Source organism: Myiozetetes cayanensis, unplaced genomic scaffold (genome assembly GCF_022539395.1).
Source record: "Myiozetetes cayanensis isolate MyiCay16 unplaced genomic scaffold, myiCay2020 scf2-11, whole genome shotgun sequence".
Taxonomy (NCBI): Eukaryota; Metazoa; Chordata; class Aves; order Passeriformes; family Tyrannidae; genus Myiozetetes; species Myiozetetes cayanensis.
The window spans coordinates 48,850,766-48,868,019 of NW_026087411.1; the positions used below are offsets into that span (position 1 = coordinate 48,850,766).

Sequence of the window (17,254 nt, forward strand, 5' to 3'; positions counted from 1 at the left end):
GATACAATGTTGCGATATGGAGTGTTTTCCTGGTAGGTGCTAAGGAAAACAGAAAATCCAATCCAATGTCTCCTCTAAAAACGTACAGTCCAATTAAAGAATGCATTCATGGGCCAAGAATATAGAAGGTAAGAAAAGGAATGAAATTGTAATATAAAAAAGTAGGCTTTTCAAGTCCTTTAATTCGTCAGCCAGTGTTTGATGATGATTAATATTACTATAAATAATAAGGCTAGTTGTGCTATCAAAGTTGTAACTAGGAGTGTTTGCAGGGCTTGGCCTAACACATACTGACAAGAGGACTCAAATGGACTTTTATATTCTTAAAGTTATACATGTATATGTCTTTACCTGTAACAGTTTGTATTTACCATTCAGTCAAACGTGGCCAAGTTCTCCGAGCTTCTTTCCCAGTTTATTGTGTTATAACAAGCGCAAGTGAGTAGATGGGAAAATAGACTGTAACTGTATACACTGTAACTTATAAACTATGTCATTAACTAAAAGGCACACTGAAATTGCACACATTTATCTTTTAAAATTAAGTTGAATTTTATATCAGATATTTACTGAACCTTAATTAAGTCTGATTATTTTATTTCTAGGACTTTTGCCATCTCTGGAAGCATTATTTCACATTTTACTATGATGATTTCAGGAGATGTCCAACAGTCCTGAAACCACAAAAGAACAGTTCTGTACATTCACTTTGCAAGCCTATGTGAACTGCCTTAGTTTCTTTCAAACTCTTATACATGGTATACCTGCCGGCAATATGCTGTAAATTAACATGGGCTTACAGGTCTAAGAAGAGTTTGTGGATTTTTTACTTCTGATTATGATGATGGCTTCATCATAGCTATTTTCGCTGCATTCCAGTTACACTTATCCCTCTGTGCACTATGACCTTTACTGTGCTAACAAAGCATGCCTGGCTATCAGGCTGGAAACACCATTTGAAAGGACCATTTTACAGTGTGCAGAGCCTTTTACTGCTAAGGCATTCATTCATGCTTTAGCTTGGAGATGAGAGCCAACGTCTTGAATCACATCTCTACAAGTTTTTCCTTCAAAAGTGATCATTGATCTTCCAGTTCAATGAAGAGTCACAAATAATAATTATCTCCACCAATGCAACAACGATTGACACGAGTGATGTTTATTAACTGACCATTGACTAGATAATCCGAAACTGCAAGCTAGGACTAAAATAAAAATAAAAGCAGAGTACAGAATACCGTACAACAGCGGTTATCAGAAAGAAACGTTTAACACTGTGCCACCAGTTTACATTGGTTTTGCAGCCGTAAGAACGAATGGAAGCGCCTCCGTAATCCCAGCGCTCGCCTGGCGACGCCAGGGGCTGGCTGCACCTCCGCTCGGGACCGCCCGGGCCGCCCTGAGCCACGCTCAGCAGGCGCTCCCAGGCCGGGGTGAGGGGTACGGGGGGCTCACACACGCCTCTCCGCTACCTCCCCTCTCCCCGTCCTCAGCCCCGCCGCCGCTCCGCGCTCCCCCGGCCCTAGTGGCCCCGCTGTCCCGCCGCCGCACAGCCCGGCACCGCCACGGGGGAACGCCCGGCGCTGCGCCGGCCCCGGCCGACAGCCGCCCCGCCGCCCGGGATGAGGCACAGCCTCGCCGGCCCCGCCGCGGGTAACACGCGTGGAGCGCGGCGCCGCGCCAGCGGCAGGAGTGACGCTGCCTACGGCAGCCGCGACCTCCGGCCGCTACTACCTGTTACCTATTGCCGCCTCCGCCCGGTCGGAGGCCAACCCTCAGCTCCCGCCGCGCCGCGCCCCGCCCGCCCCGCACACCGTCCCGGCCCCCGCACGGCGCGGCGGGGCGGGGAGAGCGCGCACCGCTACATCCGGGTGCCAGCGCTCTTAGCGCGCATGAGCGGCCGCCCCGCCGCTGCTGGGCACGGCGCGGGGGTGCCGGTGCCGCCGCCGCTCCTCCCCGGGGCGCTGCGCTCCGCGCTGCCAGGCAAGAGGGGAGCGACCGCGAGGCGGGGGAGGCGCCCTCCGCGGCAGGAGGAGGAGGAGGAGGAGGGGGATGCTTGTGGGGGCGGGCAGCGGCAGCCGCTGGCAGCAGCCGGGAGAAGCCCCGCTGGTGACTGGCTGGCGGCACACGCAGCTCTGAGGAGGCGGAGGGTGCCTGAGCCGAGCCGCGGGGGGAGAGGCTGCGGCGGCGGGCAGGGACCGGCACACGCACACACATACACGCACACACACACACGCACGTAGGGACAGGTGACAGCGGCGGCCGCGGCTGCCACGATGTGAGGCGGGCTGTGCGGGGGGCGCGGGGGCTCCGCGGAGAGGCGAGGCGAGGCAGCCCGCACAGCCCCGGCGGCGGGAGGGGCGGCCAGGGTGGGGCCGGCCGGCACCGGGGCGATCACCGGCGGGCAGGGAGCGGGGCGCGGAGCAGCCGCGGGCGGCGAGTCGTGACCAGCGGTGGCGGCGCTTAGTGGGCTGACCGGCTCCTGTTTGCTTGGCTCCAGTCTCCGTCTCCGAGCCCTCGGGCCCCGATGAGAAGCGCCCCTGCGCTGCCGGACTGACGCCTCGCCGCCCTCTCCGTGGACGAGGAGGAGCGCGGCGCCTACGACCGCGGGCCGCCCCTGCACCGCCCTCCCCGGCGGGGGCTCGTCTGCCGCCTGCGGGGCGGGCGGCGCGGCGGTGACAGCGCGGCGGCGGCGAGGCCAGGGAAGCGGGAGCGCCGCCGCCGAAGACCATGAGGAAATTTAACATCAGGAAGGTGCTGGACGGCCTGACGGCGGTCTCCGCCGTCGCCTCGGCGTCGTCCGCCGCGCAGCAACAGCAGGCGGGGAACCGGGAGACGGAAATCCAGGAGACGCTCCAGTCCGAGCACTTCCAGCTCTGCAAGGTGAATGAATGCTGCAGCCCCGAGCCGGCTGGCGGCCGGGGAAGGGGGCGCGCCGCCGCGATGGGCGCTGCGGGCTTTGCTCCTCCGTGCCGAGCCTGCCCGCTGCTCCTGTTTACTTGTTGGATTTCAGTATTTCGGGGGGTGAAGAAGGGAAGAAAGCGGCGGGTGTAGCTGTACAGGTCTTGCTGGATTTCTCTAGTCATCTTTCTTGGAGAGTCTTGGGATTTGTCGTCTTCTAGGTTCTTTCGTGCGAGTAATACCGCGTTCATGAAGGCTTCGTAGAAAGAGTTGGATGGATGGGGGAAGGAGTGATACCTAGCTGTAGTGCAGATGTGATTATCGCGGCATTTGAGTAGAAACCTCTGCTAATGGGCCCGAAGGACAGGGGATCTGTTGCTCTGCGTTATTTGGAAATGCATTTTTCCTGTTTCTTTACGCCTGAAAAAGGCTGTCGTCGTTTGTGGTGGTTTCACTGCAGTGTGTTGCCGAGTTGCTTGCTGATGCTGCTATTGCCAATCTTCTCTAGAGACAAAGTTCCTGTTTATTTATTTGCTTGTGCGTGATACAATAACTGCAGTTTGTGTCTGCACACTTCAGAAAATGATGCAGTGAATTAACCACCAGCTGTACCAAGAGGAATAAAAGCTGATTTGAATACCAATGCCCATTTTTATCTTTGCAATGCACCCACGGCCTAGCTTGACATGGATGAGCTTGTTTATGGATTCTCCTACTTGTTTTTTCTAGTATTGCAGGCATTTCTGCTGCTTTTGCAAGTTGGTCACAAAGGATATGAAAGGAGCGCAGAGCTGTTACCAGTTAGATCTTATTTGTTTGTGAAATACAGAGAGTTGTGGGGTATGCCTGCAACTTCAGTAAAGTAGAAGGAGTATATCAGAAGTTTGCTGTGTGTTTATGAGGTCATGGAATACTTCTGCTTTAAGCTAAAGGTTTTGAAATGGAAAAGCTAACATCTGCATGGCTTACACCATGTGTGTTTATAGCGCAAATAAGAATAGGTGACACTTTTGTTATGTTCTCAATTCTGATTAATTGCAGCCCAAGAAGCATAATGGAGTTATTGCTTGGTCAATTACCAAATTAGTCTTGGCTAACCAAAAAGCTAAATGTGCCAATAGCTTCATATTAAGAAAGAATACCATTGTTGAGGTGGGGTATTTTTTGACTTTGTTAATTCTGGGGCTGACTGTTCTCTTTGGGGAAAGCAGAGGGTGGGAGTTTGATTCTGTCAAGCTCAGGTTGTTTTCTTTTTTCCCTTAATGTTCTGAGAGAGGTTGCATTGTCACGTGGAGCCTGTTGGGTTGAAATTGAAGTGATTCTCAGAAAAGCAAATCTTTAGTAATTTGTAATAGTTCTGATGACAAGTCTGGCTTTGTTGCCAAACTTGCTAGGCAGATCTCAGATTTTAATAGTTTAGTGTCTTTGTTAGAGCTAAAAATAAGATTACTCAGGGAATGGAGTAGATGAAAAAATAAAATACTGAGTTGATGTAGTCTTTGTACAGAAGAAATGTAGGATTAAAATTAAGTTTCAGTAAGTCTGACTATCACTTGGTGCTCAAGGATGAATGAGTAATTATGACTGGAAAACGTCTTTTATAATTAGTTCATGTAAGAGCTGATTTTCTCAATCTGTTATTTAAATGCTTTGTAGTTCCTTTTTAAATTGTGATTAACGCTGAATCCTGTTTTCTAACATACAGTATTGATTCTGTTTATTTTTGGTATCCTGCTTGACCCATCATGCTCTGACTTGTTAGACTGTACGCCATGGTTTCCCCTATCAACCTTCAGCCTTGGCATTTGATCCAGTCCAGAAAATACTGGCCATCGGGACTCAGAGTGGAGCACTAAGGCTGTATCCTTTTGTATTCTGAAGTGGATTTAGTGCAATTTACGCAAGTGATGTTTTGATTCAGCTGCTGGAACCATTCAGAAGTCTGGTGGGAACCAGGTATGCAGGAGGGGAGAAAAAAAGCAAGCTCTATTTTCTGTTTGTGGTTGGCTTGGCTGTTATGGTTGCTTTTTGTGTCAGTTCAAGTCATGTTCATGATGTGAGGCATGGCTGCTCAGTCCCCATTATTTCAAGTAAATATATACATTTTGTAGAGGGTTACTAGTGTGCTGACAGCTTATAGCAGCTGACTGTAAGTCTAAAGAGAAACGTGGGCTGAGCTCTATTTTGTTGTTCTGTTCCATCCTTTGGGATTGAAACATTCTGTACTGCTTGCTGTGAGTGGGTTTTGGGGGTTTTTGTTTGTTTTGTTTTTTTTTTTTTTTGGGGTGGTGGGCTTGCTTTTGTTGGGCTTGTTTCTGAGATAAGCTTTGTAACGCTGTAGTTACCTGCTACTAATTTTGAGTTGCCAAATGATGGTTTCAAGTGGTAACAGTAAAGGGTACAGGAATTGTATCTTGCTAATAGTTTCCTAGTGACTGAGATGAGCAGAATGAATTTGTGGAATAAGGCACCAGTAACCCTGCTTCTTTTTGTTCACTAAAAAGTGAACTACCCATATGTTCATAGCCATATGGTACTGCAGCCATATGGTACTACCCAAGCCACATAACAACATATGTGTTTTAACTTTTATTTTTAAAAGATGGTGTCCTGTAGATTCTTTAATCCACACTGCTATTGCCCAAACCTTTGTTTTTTAGCATAAGATAATGAGTTAAATTTTTTGTTGTCCTGAAATTGACTGAACTCTAAACATTATGGGGAAGGCTTAGGCCATCTTTCTAGAAAAATTGATTTAATCCTCTTTAAACTGTAGGTAAATCTAATATTTTCCTTTGCTGCTTATATTAGTCTACAAGTAAACCTTTTTTGTTTCTTTCTGGAACATCGCTACTGTCTGTAAGGTTAATTGCTTCAGGGGGATTGACTTTTAAAAGAAGTTGAAAAACTAGATCTGAAAAACTAGATTTGTAATATGAACTCCCAAGATTTCTTAATTCAAAGCATGATGAACAGTGATGACAGCGCAGTGTTCTTAATGCTGTATTTGAAACTACTCTTAACTCCATAAACTGTTTTTTTGTAAAGGTCATAAAGTTGATGTAAATGAAGAGTACAGTTCATGTAGGTGGTGTTGTTAATTGTAATAATAATAAGTGAGAAAGCAAGAGATATAAAAGTAAGGATTTGGATTGGAGGAAAAGGAGAGATGAAAATGCACCTATTTAGAGCTTACTCACCTGTAATTTTGGGCAACATGATGTTGCAGTTTGGATAACGATGACTCAACAAAACCTGTTTATGGATGCTCTTATGTGACTACACACACCTATGAATTCTTGGAGTGTGAATTGCTTTCTAAATAATTGAGAGGGCAATTGGAAAATCATTAGGGAAGAAACAGTTACTGTGAGAAGATGACAGAAAATGTATTTTCTAAAGATAGATACGGAAGAGGTTTCATGCAGAGGCTGAGAGGTTAGTGCTCCCCTAACTTGATGATGAATATGCTTCTCAGTACTTTGATACAGTTCTTGATTCTTGGAAGAACTGCTTAAAAGCCCTCAACCTAAGCTGTGAACCAGACAACACTGCAAAAGTTGCATCTCCTGTGATTACTTCTTTGCAGGCAGAAGGAATAGACTTAGATTCCTAATATGTATTCCCAATATAAAACCAGCCCCTCACTTTCTGCCTAATGAAACTAGTTTGAAAAGCACTCATTGGGAAAGAGTAAAGCTTGCAAGAAGTGCTTATTTCATTCTATTGCTCAGAGATAAAATCAGAGCCAAGAAGTGCTTGTTGACCCTCCGAATGATTTGCCTGCTAAGGTTTTCATGAATAATAAATTATGTGCAAGGGTTCATTCAAGTGGGAGCCACTTACTCTTTAAAACTGCAAGAGTGTTTTTAATTAAAATGAGGTATGGACTAGAAAGACTGAGTGTCAGTAAAGTGATTTTCATTGAGAAATAAATCCAAAAGCGGGATCCTCATTTTCTTCTGTTTTCACGCTGTGAGAGTATAGAAGTAAAGGAATGATAATGCTTCTCTCATTGCCTACCAGCAAATGGGAGCTGGGTATTAGTGTTTTCCTCGTGTCTTCAAGTATAGGTGAACCTTTCCAAGCTTTCACTTCTTTTCTATTGTAAGTAAATGATCTGGGGAATTGGGAAACAAGTCTTTTTCTAGAAAGTGTATTAAAATATTCTTAAATCAAGGAATGAGAACCTGTTTGAAATTTAATGTGAGGACATTAATGGTAAAGTCTTGATTTGACTTCAGGTATTTATCAGCTAAATAATGTCTTTACAGAGGTTATCTGTATTTGGTCAGACTTCAATATGGGTGTTTTAAATTCAGAACCAGTATTGATCAGAAAAGGTGGAATTTTCTTAGCCACACTCTTGCCTCATTCTTCTTTATGAGGACTGTAACCACTAGTAGAAGAACAAAGATACACAAATACTAAATATTGTCTCTAGTACTGTTACAGTGATGTGTAAAAACAGAACTAAAACTTTTTCTGAGAAACCAAAATCTGTGGATACAAATATACTATCAGTTCACTGACTTTGTCTTTATCTCTAATAAATAAATATAATAAATAACATCAACACTGCATTGAATTAACTGAATCTACAAAATAACTGTAAAAATGGAAATACCTAAACTATAGATGTCATGTTTCAGTAATTGGACTGAAGCAGAATTACTACTGTTAACATTCTTTGCCTCTAGGCTTGATGAGTTAAAGTTGGGTGGGAATGTTATGTATTTGGTAACTTAGTGTGCCAGAAGTGTGACTGACATTCCATACCTATAAGCAGCAGTTGGTTCAAGATCTTGCAGTTTTAAGAGGGAGAGAAGTCCATAAAAATACCAGGAGAAGACTGCTTTTGGTGTAAAACTTAAACCTAATGAGTCATTAAGGGTAGTTTGGGGTTATTCACTATCTTGAGCAGTATATCCCTTGTATTCCTTTTAAAAAACTTGATTGTACTTCCAGAGTTACTTAGGAATATTTCTAACTCTTTAGCTAAAAGACTAAAAAGTAGATGTTTGAGGCAGACTGTTGCTCAGGTATTAATTTTAATTGGAGAAGTATTTTTTCCCCTATATAGAAAGGAATGCTTTGAGCAATTACCAACAAAGGCTGTGTTCTTTTCTCAGCTCTGAAGAACAGCTTGGTTCCTTTATGGTGTATGAGGAAAAGTTGCAGAGTGAGTAGCTTAGTAGAATAAAAACCTTGGACCATCTCTGTGACATAAGGATTTGTTGAAAATAGTTTTTTGATTCTGTTTTCACTACTGCAGGGGAAATTGAGTGATGAGGTAGGCACAAGGGCAGATGCACAGTGGTGAGTAACATAAAATCTCAGATAATTTCTCACGAACAGTTGCACTCACCTGGACATGATCATCCAGTTGTTCCTCTGAGTATGTGGTGCTGATGACACTAGTTCCAGATGCTCGAGGTGTTTGAGTCTTGGCTTGAGCCTGCCTCTAGTGTGGCAGTTCTGCCTCAGGCTCCCCCACTTTTTCACAGTGCGGGATTTTTGTGGATGTGATCCCCCCAGGGAGCAGTTGTGTTCCCTATTGATTTCAAACTGCTATGGTCAGTATAAGCTGCTGATAGCCTCATTTGTCATTGCGGGTCAATATCTTTGGCTTTCTCCATACTTGAAGGGACTTGGCTGCTATTACCATGGTGGCTTTTGCCTTTTGATCTGCTGTTGCAACATGTGAGATGTCAAGTAGTTAAAAGTTCATCTAAGCTTTGCTTCTTTTCCGTGTTCATAATTGTCTGTGTTTTGTTTTCACAGCAGATATAAAGCCTTCTAGTGAGTTAGCTTAGTATATCTACTCATGGTTTAATTTGATGTCATTGGCTAGACTTCACCCCGTGACATCCAGACAGTGTTCAGTGTCATAGGTAATAGTCCTGCTTCCATGCTGTCCATTGCTGTCTCTCTTGTACTTAACAGTCCCTCTAGAAGTCTAATGTGATCTAAACAGGGTGTCATTTAATCTCTAAAAAGGCTTAAGAAAGATGAAATGGACTTTTTCAGGACCTTTTTTTTGTCTTTAGGATAATGTTTGCTCAGAACTTCAAGTCCAGGGTCCTACACAAGTATTAATTTATTAGTCAGCTGAGCTTTTTTGTTTGCTTTTATAAGATAGAATAAACTTTGAAGCTAAAGCAGAAAAAATGAAGTATTTCTCCTGCTCTCTGCAGTTTAACTGCTCCATCTTAAACAAGTTTCAAATTTCTGCACTTTAATTTCTCAGTAGAAAAAGTAGGGCAATATATCAAACGAGATGTATTGTGATTGTCTACCAACATGAATACAATATCTTTATTGATACTTCATGACTTTAAAAATAGACATTTGTAGCTTGAAGCTCAGCCTATCTCTTGATAGAGGGAATTCTAAAAAGGAAGACCATTGCCACTAGAAATTCTTGAGAATAAAGGGAATACTTGTAGAATAAATGTTGCACCTTCCACACAGACCAAATTGTGCCTCAGTCTTTATTTCCAAGCAGAATAGGTTATTTAATTTGTGTTTTTTTTTTTTTTCTTGCAAACCATGATCCCAGGAAGGAGAAAAATTAGATCGTTCATCATTCTGTTGTTAAATATCTGAAGATTCCATTCATTCTGAGTGTCAGTATCTGTTAATTTCTCCATAGACTTTTATGTAAGAAAAAGGATGAAGTTTTTATGTATTTGAGGTGTATAAAGCTTGCTCTCTGTGATTTCCATTCTCTGGCCCTTATGAGAACTCACAACTTACATTTTTTTTAAATCAAAATAGCCTGGGTGTGAGGTTCTACACAGTCAGTTCCTGAATTGTCTGAAGCTCTAATAAAATACCACTTCAGACTTGTGATGTAGTTATATCCATTAAATATACTTTTCCTTTGGATCATTCAGACTATGCAAGGCAGTCTGACTGTGACTTTTTTCCTTCTTATGGAAGCATGAACTTCAGATATTGTATATTGGGTTTTTTGCTTTGTGAATATTTTTTAACTGAAGTAGTTCTACACCTGCTCTTTCTCTGTAGTAGCTCTACATTGGCAGTAGGATAGCAGCAGGAGTTGTTTACAGTATGCAGAGCAAAGATTTCAGTTTCTCAAACTGAAGTTTGCACAGCTTCAGCTGGGACACTGGACCAGATTAACGTGGGTGATCCTTTCTGACCTAAATTTTTCTGTAATTCTTTCCATTCCATGAATATGCCAAAGTTGAACTGAACTATTCTTTTGTGGATTGTCAGGGTCTCTTGTCATTTGTACACTGAAGAAAATGGTCTCAATCATTGTAAGTAGTGTTCCGGACTTTGAACAAGTATTCCTGTTTTGGGAGGAGTACTTTAGTAAAGCTAATAAAAATATTGCAGTAGTGTCATGCTGGACAGACTCTGTGATTATTTATTAATAAGAAAATATTTATTGGATACCTTGCCACCCAATTCACGGAGTAGTTTAAGCAAGCAAAGTACTTAGCTTAAAGTATACGTCAATCTTGTAAAATTTCCATTTCTTTTACCATTACTGCATTTCTTGTGATATCTTCCAGAATGTAATTCATGTGGCTATCATTAGCGCTCTCATATCTTTCTTTCACTGAAAAATCCCCATTCTCTAAATGAAGAAAATAGCTACCTTTGAGTATTCTGAAATGAAATATGGACAAAATAGCACAATGAGACTTATATCTCTTAAAAGTGTATGGAATTGTAACAACTTAGTCGTACACAGAGAAAGCTTGGACTGAATTATCCATAATAGATAGCATGGTGTAGTTTTTAAATCTGTGATTTAACTTATTGGGAAACTTGGTGTGCTGGTTTTGGCTGGAGCAGAATTAGTTTTCTTCACAGTTGCTGATATGGAGCTGCGTTTTCAATTTGTGCTCGAAACAGTCTTGATAGTACAGCAGTGTTTTCCTTATTGCTGAGCAGGACTTACACAGTCAAGGCCTTTTCTGTGTCTCACTTCACCCCACAGTGAGCAGGCTGGAGGTGCACAGGGAGTTGGGACAGGACATAGCCTAGGACAGCTGACCCAAGGGATACTCTGTACCATATGTGTATAAAGCTGCATATGCTCAGCATATAAAGCTGGGAGAAAAAGGAGGAAATGTAGGATGTTTGGAATGATGGCATTTTTCTTCCCAAGTTATTGCTATGGATGATGAAGCCCTGCTTTCCTACAGGTGCCTCCTTCCTGACCCATGGGAAGCACTGAATGAATGTCTTGTTTTGCCTTGCTTTTTTGCATGACCTTTGCTGTACTTATTAAACTGTCTTTATCTTAAACCATGAATTTTCTCTTTTCTGATTTTCTCCCCCATCACATGGGGGAAGTGAGCAAGTGGCTGTGTGGGGCCCACTTGCTAGCTGGGGTTAAATCACAGCAGTCCTTTAGGGCAACCAATGTGCAGCTCAAAGGGTTTGAGATAATGACAGGTTTGACTGGAATTTGCCAGATGGAATTTATAGCAGTAATTGCTGATTAGCTATTAATTGGCAGGTGCTTGTCATGAGCCTTGCTTGCCTACAGTATATTAGTCTAGTGCTTGTTAGTGGCTGGTTTTTGCTTTCTCTACATGCTGTGCTGCTTATCACCTTCCTGTGCTGTGCCTGGGAACATTCTGATAACAGCAGCGGCGATGTGCCTGAGCTGGCAGATGGCCAGGGACTCACTGACGTGTCTGTGCTGATGGACTGGCTGCAACTCCAGTGTGAACTCAAAAGGACTGTGGCCTATGGATGAGTCCATGTGGGAGCAGCTAGATCTTGAAGTGTCTGTGAATAACCCCATGCCAGAGCAGGTACATCTTGAAGTGTCTGTGGCTGTGTTTGTGCCAGTGCAGTAGCAGAAATACCTCTAAAGGGATTGAGACCCAAGGATAAGTCTGTGCTGCAGCAGGTAGATCTTGAAGCATCAGTGGCTGCGCCATGAGGTCAGGCTGGAACACCTCAAAGTTGTGTGACCATGGATAAGGCCAAAACAGAACAGGTATGCCTCTGGAGGGACTGCAACTGTGAGTAAAGCCATGTTAGAGCAGGTTTATTTCTGAAGGGACTTTGGGTAAGGCCATGCTCGAGCAGGTGTATCTCTGAAAGCATTGTGACCCAGGGACAATGTCATGCTGGAACAGGTGCACCTCAGAGCAACTGTGGCTGTGGGGAAGTCTATCCTGGAGCAGGTCTTTGATTTGAAGAATTATTGCCTATACATTAGTTCTACTAAAGCAGCTTTTACTGGTAATGGCTTTTGTTCAAAAATACCTGAAGTATAACTGTATTGGAACTCATACTGTAATTTACAAAAATGAACTTCACAATGAAAACTTCCCCCTCGGTATTTTACTGACAGAGCAGAGGCTTAATGGCTAAAATCTCAATGGCTTCGAACTTGCTCGGTCATGGTGAACCTGGGGAAGGAAATCTTTGGAAAGCATGCAAAGTTTGCAAGGCTGCAGGTTACTGTAGCACTAGTATAGTCTGTTTCCTTGTACATTGTAGCTATTTGTGAAACACTGAGGTGGTATGGATAGTGTGATCTGATGATGTTAGAGTAAACTGTAACAGGAAATTGGCCGACTGGGACCCAGCTTATGCTTTCAGACTTGTGGCACACTGCTAAACTCAACAGGATCTTAATTCAGCATTTTAAAGGATTTGTTCTTTCTTGGTCACTGTGGAAGGGCTTTTAGAACTGAAGTAGCATCATTGCTGCAGGAGATGACATGAGCAGTTTTAATGAAGTCACGTCTGCAAAAGTAGAAGCAGCTCAAGATTTGAGATGTGATAAAGAAACCCTTCCTAACAAAACTTCCTTTGACAGAAATTTTGTAACTGCATTAGACTTCTAAGTGTCCACGTCTCTTTGTTGTACAAAAGTTTCTCAAGGCAAAGATAAGCATTCTTACAAAGTAACTTTAAGGTGACTCAAAGTGCCCTCAGTTGTTTTTTTGTTTCCTATTGCTCTTCTAGACCTATTTTTTGTTTCTTAGTTTAATGGAACAGTAAAATGATGCATTATTTATCAGAGTCCCATAGCACTTTTTTTTTTTTTTTTTTTAATAGGCTTATCTGTGTACAAGCTCAGTGAAAAACAGAATAAAACTTGTAAATTATTACATTCATTGTGAAGTTAAACATAAATGCTGGACATCAATTTTGGGAACAGTTCACTTTGTCCTTGATCTTAGCTAACTGGTAATGATTTCACATTTTGAAAAATAGAGTTCTTCATAGTTTTGAGAGAGCTGATACTGTGGTAGTCTTTATCTTTTAATCTCTTGTGTCTTCTCTTTTCCTTTTGCTGCTCTCAGTGTGGTTCATCTTGGAGTGTACTATCAAACTGGTCATTACAGTTTTTTTGAAAATTGCAAATTCTTAATCCTGCAAAGTACATCTTGTTAAATAGACAAGACACTGCTTTTCCAGAGATCTAATTCTTTGACAGGTAGTGATTTATTTGTTTGCCAGCTTGAGGAATAAGTTTGTAGTACTTGTGAGGCAAAACCACGTATGAAAGCACGTTGCGTACCTGCTGCCAGTGTGCTGTCTGTCAGCAGCTTTTGAAGTTACCTTATTTTGCTGAACTGTAAGTTTCAATTGCGGTGTTGTAATTGGTACTCCAATGCTAGTCTGGCGTAGCCTCTTAGTATTCAGCTGGTGATACCTCAGTGACCTTTTTCATGTCAACGCTCCTATCACAGACACTTGATAATTGTACAGCTTACATGTTTATCAAAGGCAGCACTAAGTTACTACTACTGTTGACTTCCAGTGCAAATACAGGTGAAGGTCTAGTGACATAATTTAAACCTGTCAGTGATATTTGTATCACTGAATTTAGACATAGTTCAAAATAATGAAGATTTTGGAAACAACAAAACCTGAAATATTTCAGTAGTGAGGACTGGTAGAGTGGTATAATTCCTTATTTAGTAAATTTCTAAAATATGTAGCCTCTGGGGACTCTTACTGAATCCTGATTCCTCTTGATTTTTACAATGCTTTCATGAAATTACTTTTTTCTGTGGTTGTCATTTAATTTGTTCTGACGCATTGATGTTTGCTTTAAGACTTTCTGACAAAAATTAGAACTGTTTTGTCTTACACTTAAAATCTCTTCTAAGTAAGAGATTCTAAAACTACTTTTGTGTCTGAGATCTGTAGAACTTGATGATAGCCTTCGTCTGTGTACTAATTGTTCTAACTTAATCACTTGTTGCAAAGATTCAGTCTATTTTGAATCCCTTTAAGCTTTGCTTAAAAAAATCTGGTAATTGATAGTGCTTATATTGAGGCAGCCATATCAATTTCTGAATTAAGATTGATTTTACTACTGTATTAGTAAGATTTTTTTAATTAAAGTTCTGGAGTAGGTCCTCCCTAGTCTTTTGTCCACAATAGCTCTAATCTTACAGCTTATTACTTGAGAGATTTTTGAGATTTTTCATTTGCTTCAAATTCTGAGGGCCAAGAGTAGTGAAAGTAGGTGAAACTTGAAATATGTGTCTGCTAGCATAGAAAACAAAGTGCAAGATGAAATACTTGGAGAAATGCTAGGTTCACAGAATCATGCAATGGGTGAGGTTGGAAGCAACCACTGGAGGTCATCTAGTGCAACCTCCCTGCTCAAACAGGGGCCCCTAGAGCACGTTACTCAGGATTTTATCCAGATGGCTTTGTTAACATGAAACCAGAAGTTTTTGTAGTAACAATGATGCTGATCTTGTAATACCTGAAGAAGGGCAGTCTGAAGTGCTACAGTTTTCAAAATCAATTACTTGGTCACTGTTGTACAGAGAGAAGTTTATAGTCAATAGAAATAACTAGAGGCTAGTGTATTTACTCATTTTGTTGAATATCATGGTATTTTGTTTCATAAACACCTTAATAAGGTAGTAACAAAACCTGGTTTCTGTTTGGGAAACCAGAAGCTTTGTTTCCTTCTAAGAGTGAGATAATGTAACTGCAGTGGCCATTGCTTCCATGTTGACATTAAGTCTTAGCCTGGCCCACTCAACACACACAGTGCTCTTACAAGCAATGCTGGTGGAGAAAGGAGGTTAGGTTCTCCACCAAGAAGGCTGTAGGTCAAACTCACCCTTTTATGAGGTATTTCCCATGGATTCTCCAAGAATTAATTATCTTCTCCCACTTCTCTGTTCTTTTGAAACTCTTCACAGGAGTTTAACTTTGGAACTTTGTAAGCTAGGGAACTAAAAAAAAAATATGCAGATCCAAAGGAAGCAAGACCTCTGCACTTCAGCTAAGTGAGGTGTTTTATTTCATGTGATTCCTGCTATTTTAAGCTGGGGATTGTATTGTGTAGCCTCTTGAAGTTCCTACCAGCCTTGTACTCTGTATGTGTTCAATTAATATTATTAGATTTTTGGTTCACATGAATATTTAACACTTCAAGATTAGACAAGTAAAGAGGTAATCCAGCTGGTGTCCAATGTTTTTGATAACAGTTCCTACTAAAGACTCTTCCTCTTTCCCATCTAGTAACACTGATTTGTAGTCAACAGCAGCAGATGGACAAAAGCTATTTGCATTTTTCTACTTGCTCATTAGGGAAAAATATAGACTACTAATTTTTTGTGATCACTTAATGTTGAATTGATAGGATTAGTGTGCCTGTCTTTTTTAGCATATGCTCTTTCCAGTCATACTACCTTGTTAAACAGAGCAGATGTTCATCTTCACAGTTGAAAAACATTCTTAACTGAACTTTGTAGTGTTGATATTAGAAGTACAGTTACTAAGCTTTAGTGATGCTTATTAATATGCAGAATGGGCTACAGAGCGATAACTCGCCTGGCATTCTCTTTTATATGTGTTCCAAACCTGTATAGTAAACTGATGAAGTAAGATTAGCTTCACAGCCACCCTTAAATGTCAGAGAAAAAGGAAACTCACAAAACCCCCTCCAAACGACAACAAAAAACAAAAAACCCAAAACACAGCCAAAACCAACAATTAACTTGCTGGCATGGTGAATATCCCCTCATTTTTTAAAATAATTAGATGAGTAATGTAGCATTTAAAAAAGAAATCCTGCTACTAACCTGGAAAAAGGGTAGTCTAGCTCTTAAAAGTACAGTCTTATTAGTAAAGTCTCCATGTTTTTCATAAGGGCTGTTGGTCAAAGGAAATATTATTCAAGTAGCAGTCACTCACAAAGAATAATACCATTTTCATAATACACATATTTTGTACTTACTTCTCTATCTTTTAGTTTAAAAAAACTAAATAAAGACATAGATTGAAATTTTTTTCAATTACCCACAGTATATGTGGCTGCCTAAGACGTGATGGTACTTGTTTTCCTAAAGACATTGCCTGTGGAAGTATTGTGAATATAGTCCCAATTATGTTTATAGTAAAAGGTTAGTAAAAAAAAAAGATAAAAAGGGATTTTATAAGTGCTTTACAGGAGAGGCAGCAGGCAAAAACTTATATAATATTGTTTCTTACCAGAGTAGCAAAGGACAAAAACTACTTTTGAATTCTGGCAGTATTAAAATTTTTTTTTTTATATGTATACTCTGCCAATAATTTCCAGATCAAATAAATAAAAATTCATACAAAGAGACTGTTTGTGCAAAATATTTCTGAAATTTATATTTATCAAATTTAGTAGATTTTGCTTATAATACAGGTAAAATATTTTAAAACATAGTTGGAAAACTTTGTCCACATAGGTTGTTCTACAAAAATACAACCCTAAAAGTTTCAGCATAGAGAGGATTCTCTATCTTTGATTGTTTCCTATAGTACAGACAGTAACTGTAAATTATACAACTGTACTTAATTTGGGGACATTCACTTCTGATGAAATTATATATGGGGATGCTTGTTGCTAACGGTGTCTTAGTGTTTTAATGGAGAATCTTTAAAGGTGATCAGTGTTAAGTGTGTTCTGTATAAGTGATACTGAACCACTATAAATATATCATTTTCAGCTCCCAAAAAAATAGCTCAATCCTGGTTACAGCTATTATTTGGTATGTTACTTCTCTGGTTGTCTTTTTTCTTTATATGACTACTTATAAATGCCATCCAGTGTACTATTTTTGTTGATGTTTGATTGGCATACATGTATTGGTCTATTACGGTATTTTTAATAAAATAGACTTCATCCTGGATTTTATCAAAAAGGTGCTAGTTAATGTCCCTTTTTTCAGTTTTGCTTGAGAAGATTTTATGAAGACACTGTTTCCTTCATAGTTGCTGTTTTGATTATTGAAAATCATTTGTTAATAGAAATAATTTCTGCTTGTCTTTTGAAATCTCATCCATATTTATCTTACACATATGCAGTTCTCAGTGTCTGTATGATTGGTTTCTTTTT

The 17,254-nt window shown here is 41.0% G+C and overlaps 1 protein-coding gene across 6 annotated transcripts in view; it reads left to right on the forward strand.

Moving 5' to 3' along the window:
* Nucleotides 1-2,574: 2,574 nt before the first annotated feature.
* The window catches only part of STXBP5 (syntaxin binding protein 5), a 104,071-nt gene continuing 89,391 nt past the window's right edge, over nt 2,575-17,254 (forward strand). For all 6 annotated transcript variants that reach the window (XM_050315118.1, XM_050315120.1, XM_050315123.1 and 3 more), the window contains exons 1-2: nt 2,575-2,883; nt 4,664-4,761. In XM_050315118.1, coding sequence (XP_050171075.1) covers nt 2,731-2,883; nt 4,664-4,761 — 251 coding nt within the window. In that variant the 5' untranslated portion in view covers nt 2,575-2,730. The remainder of the gene's footprint in view (nt 2,884-4,663; nt 4,762-17,254) is intronic.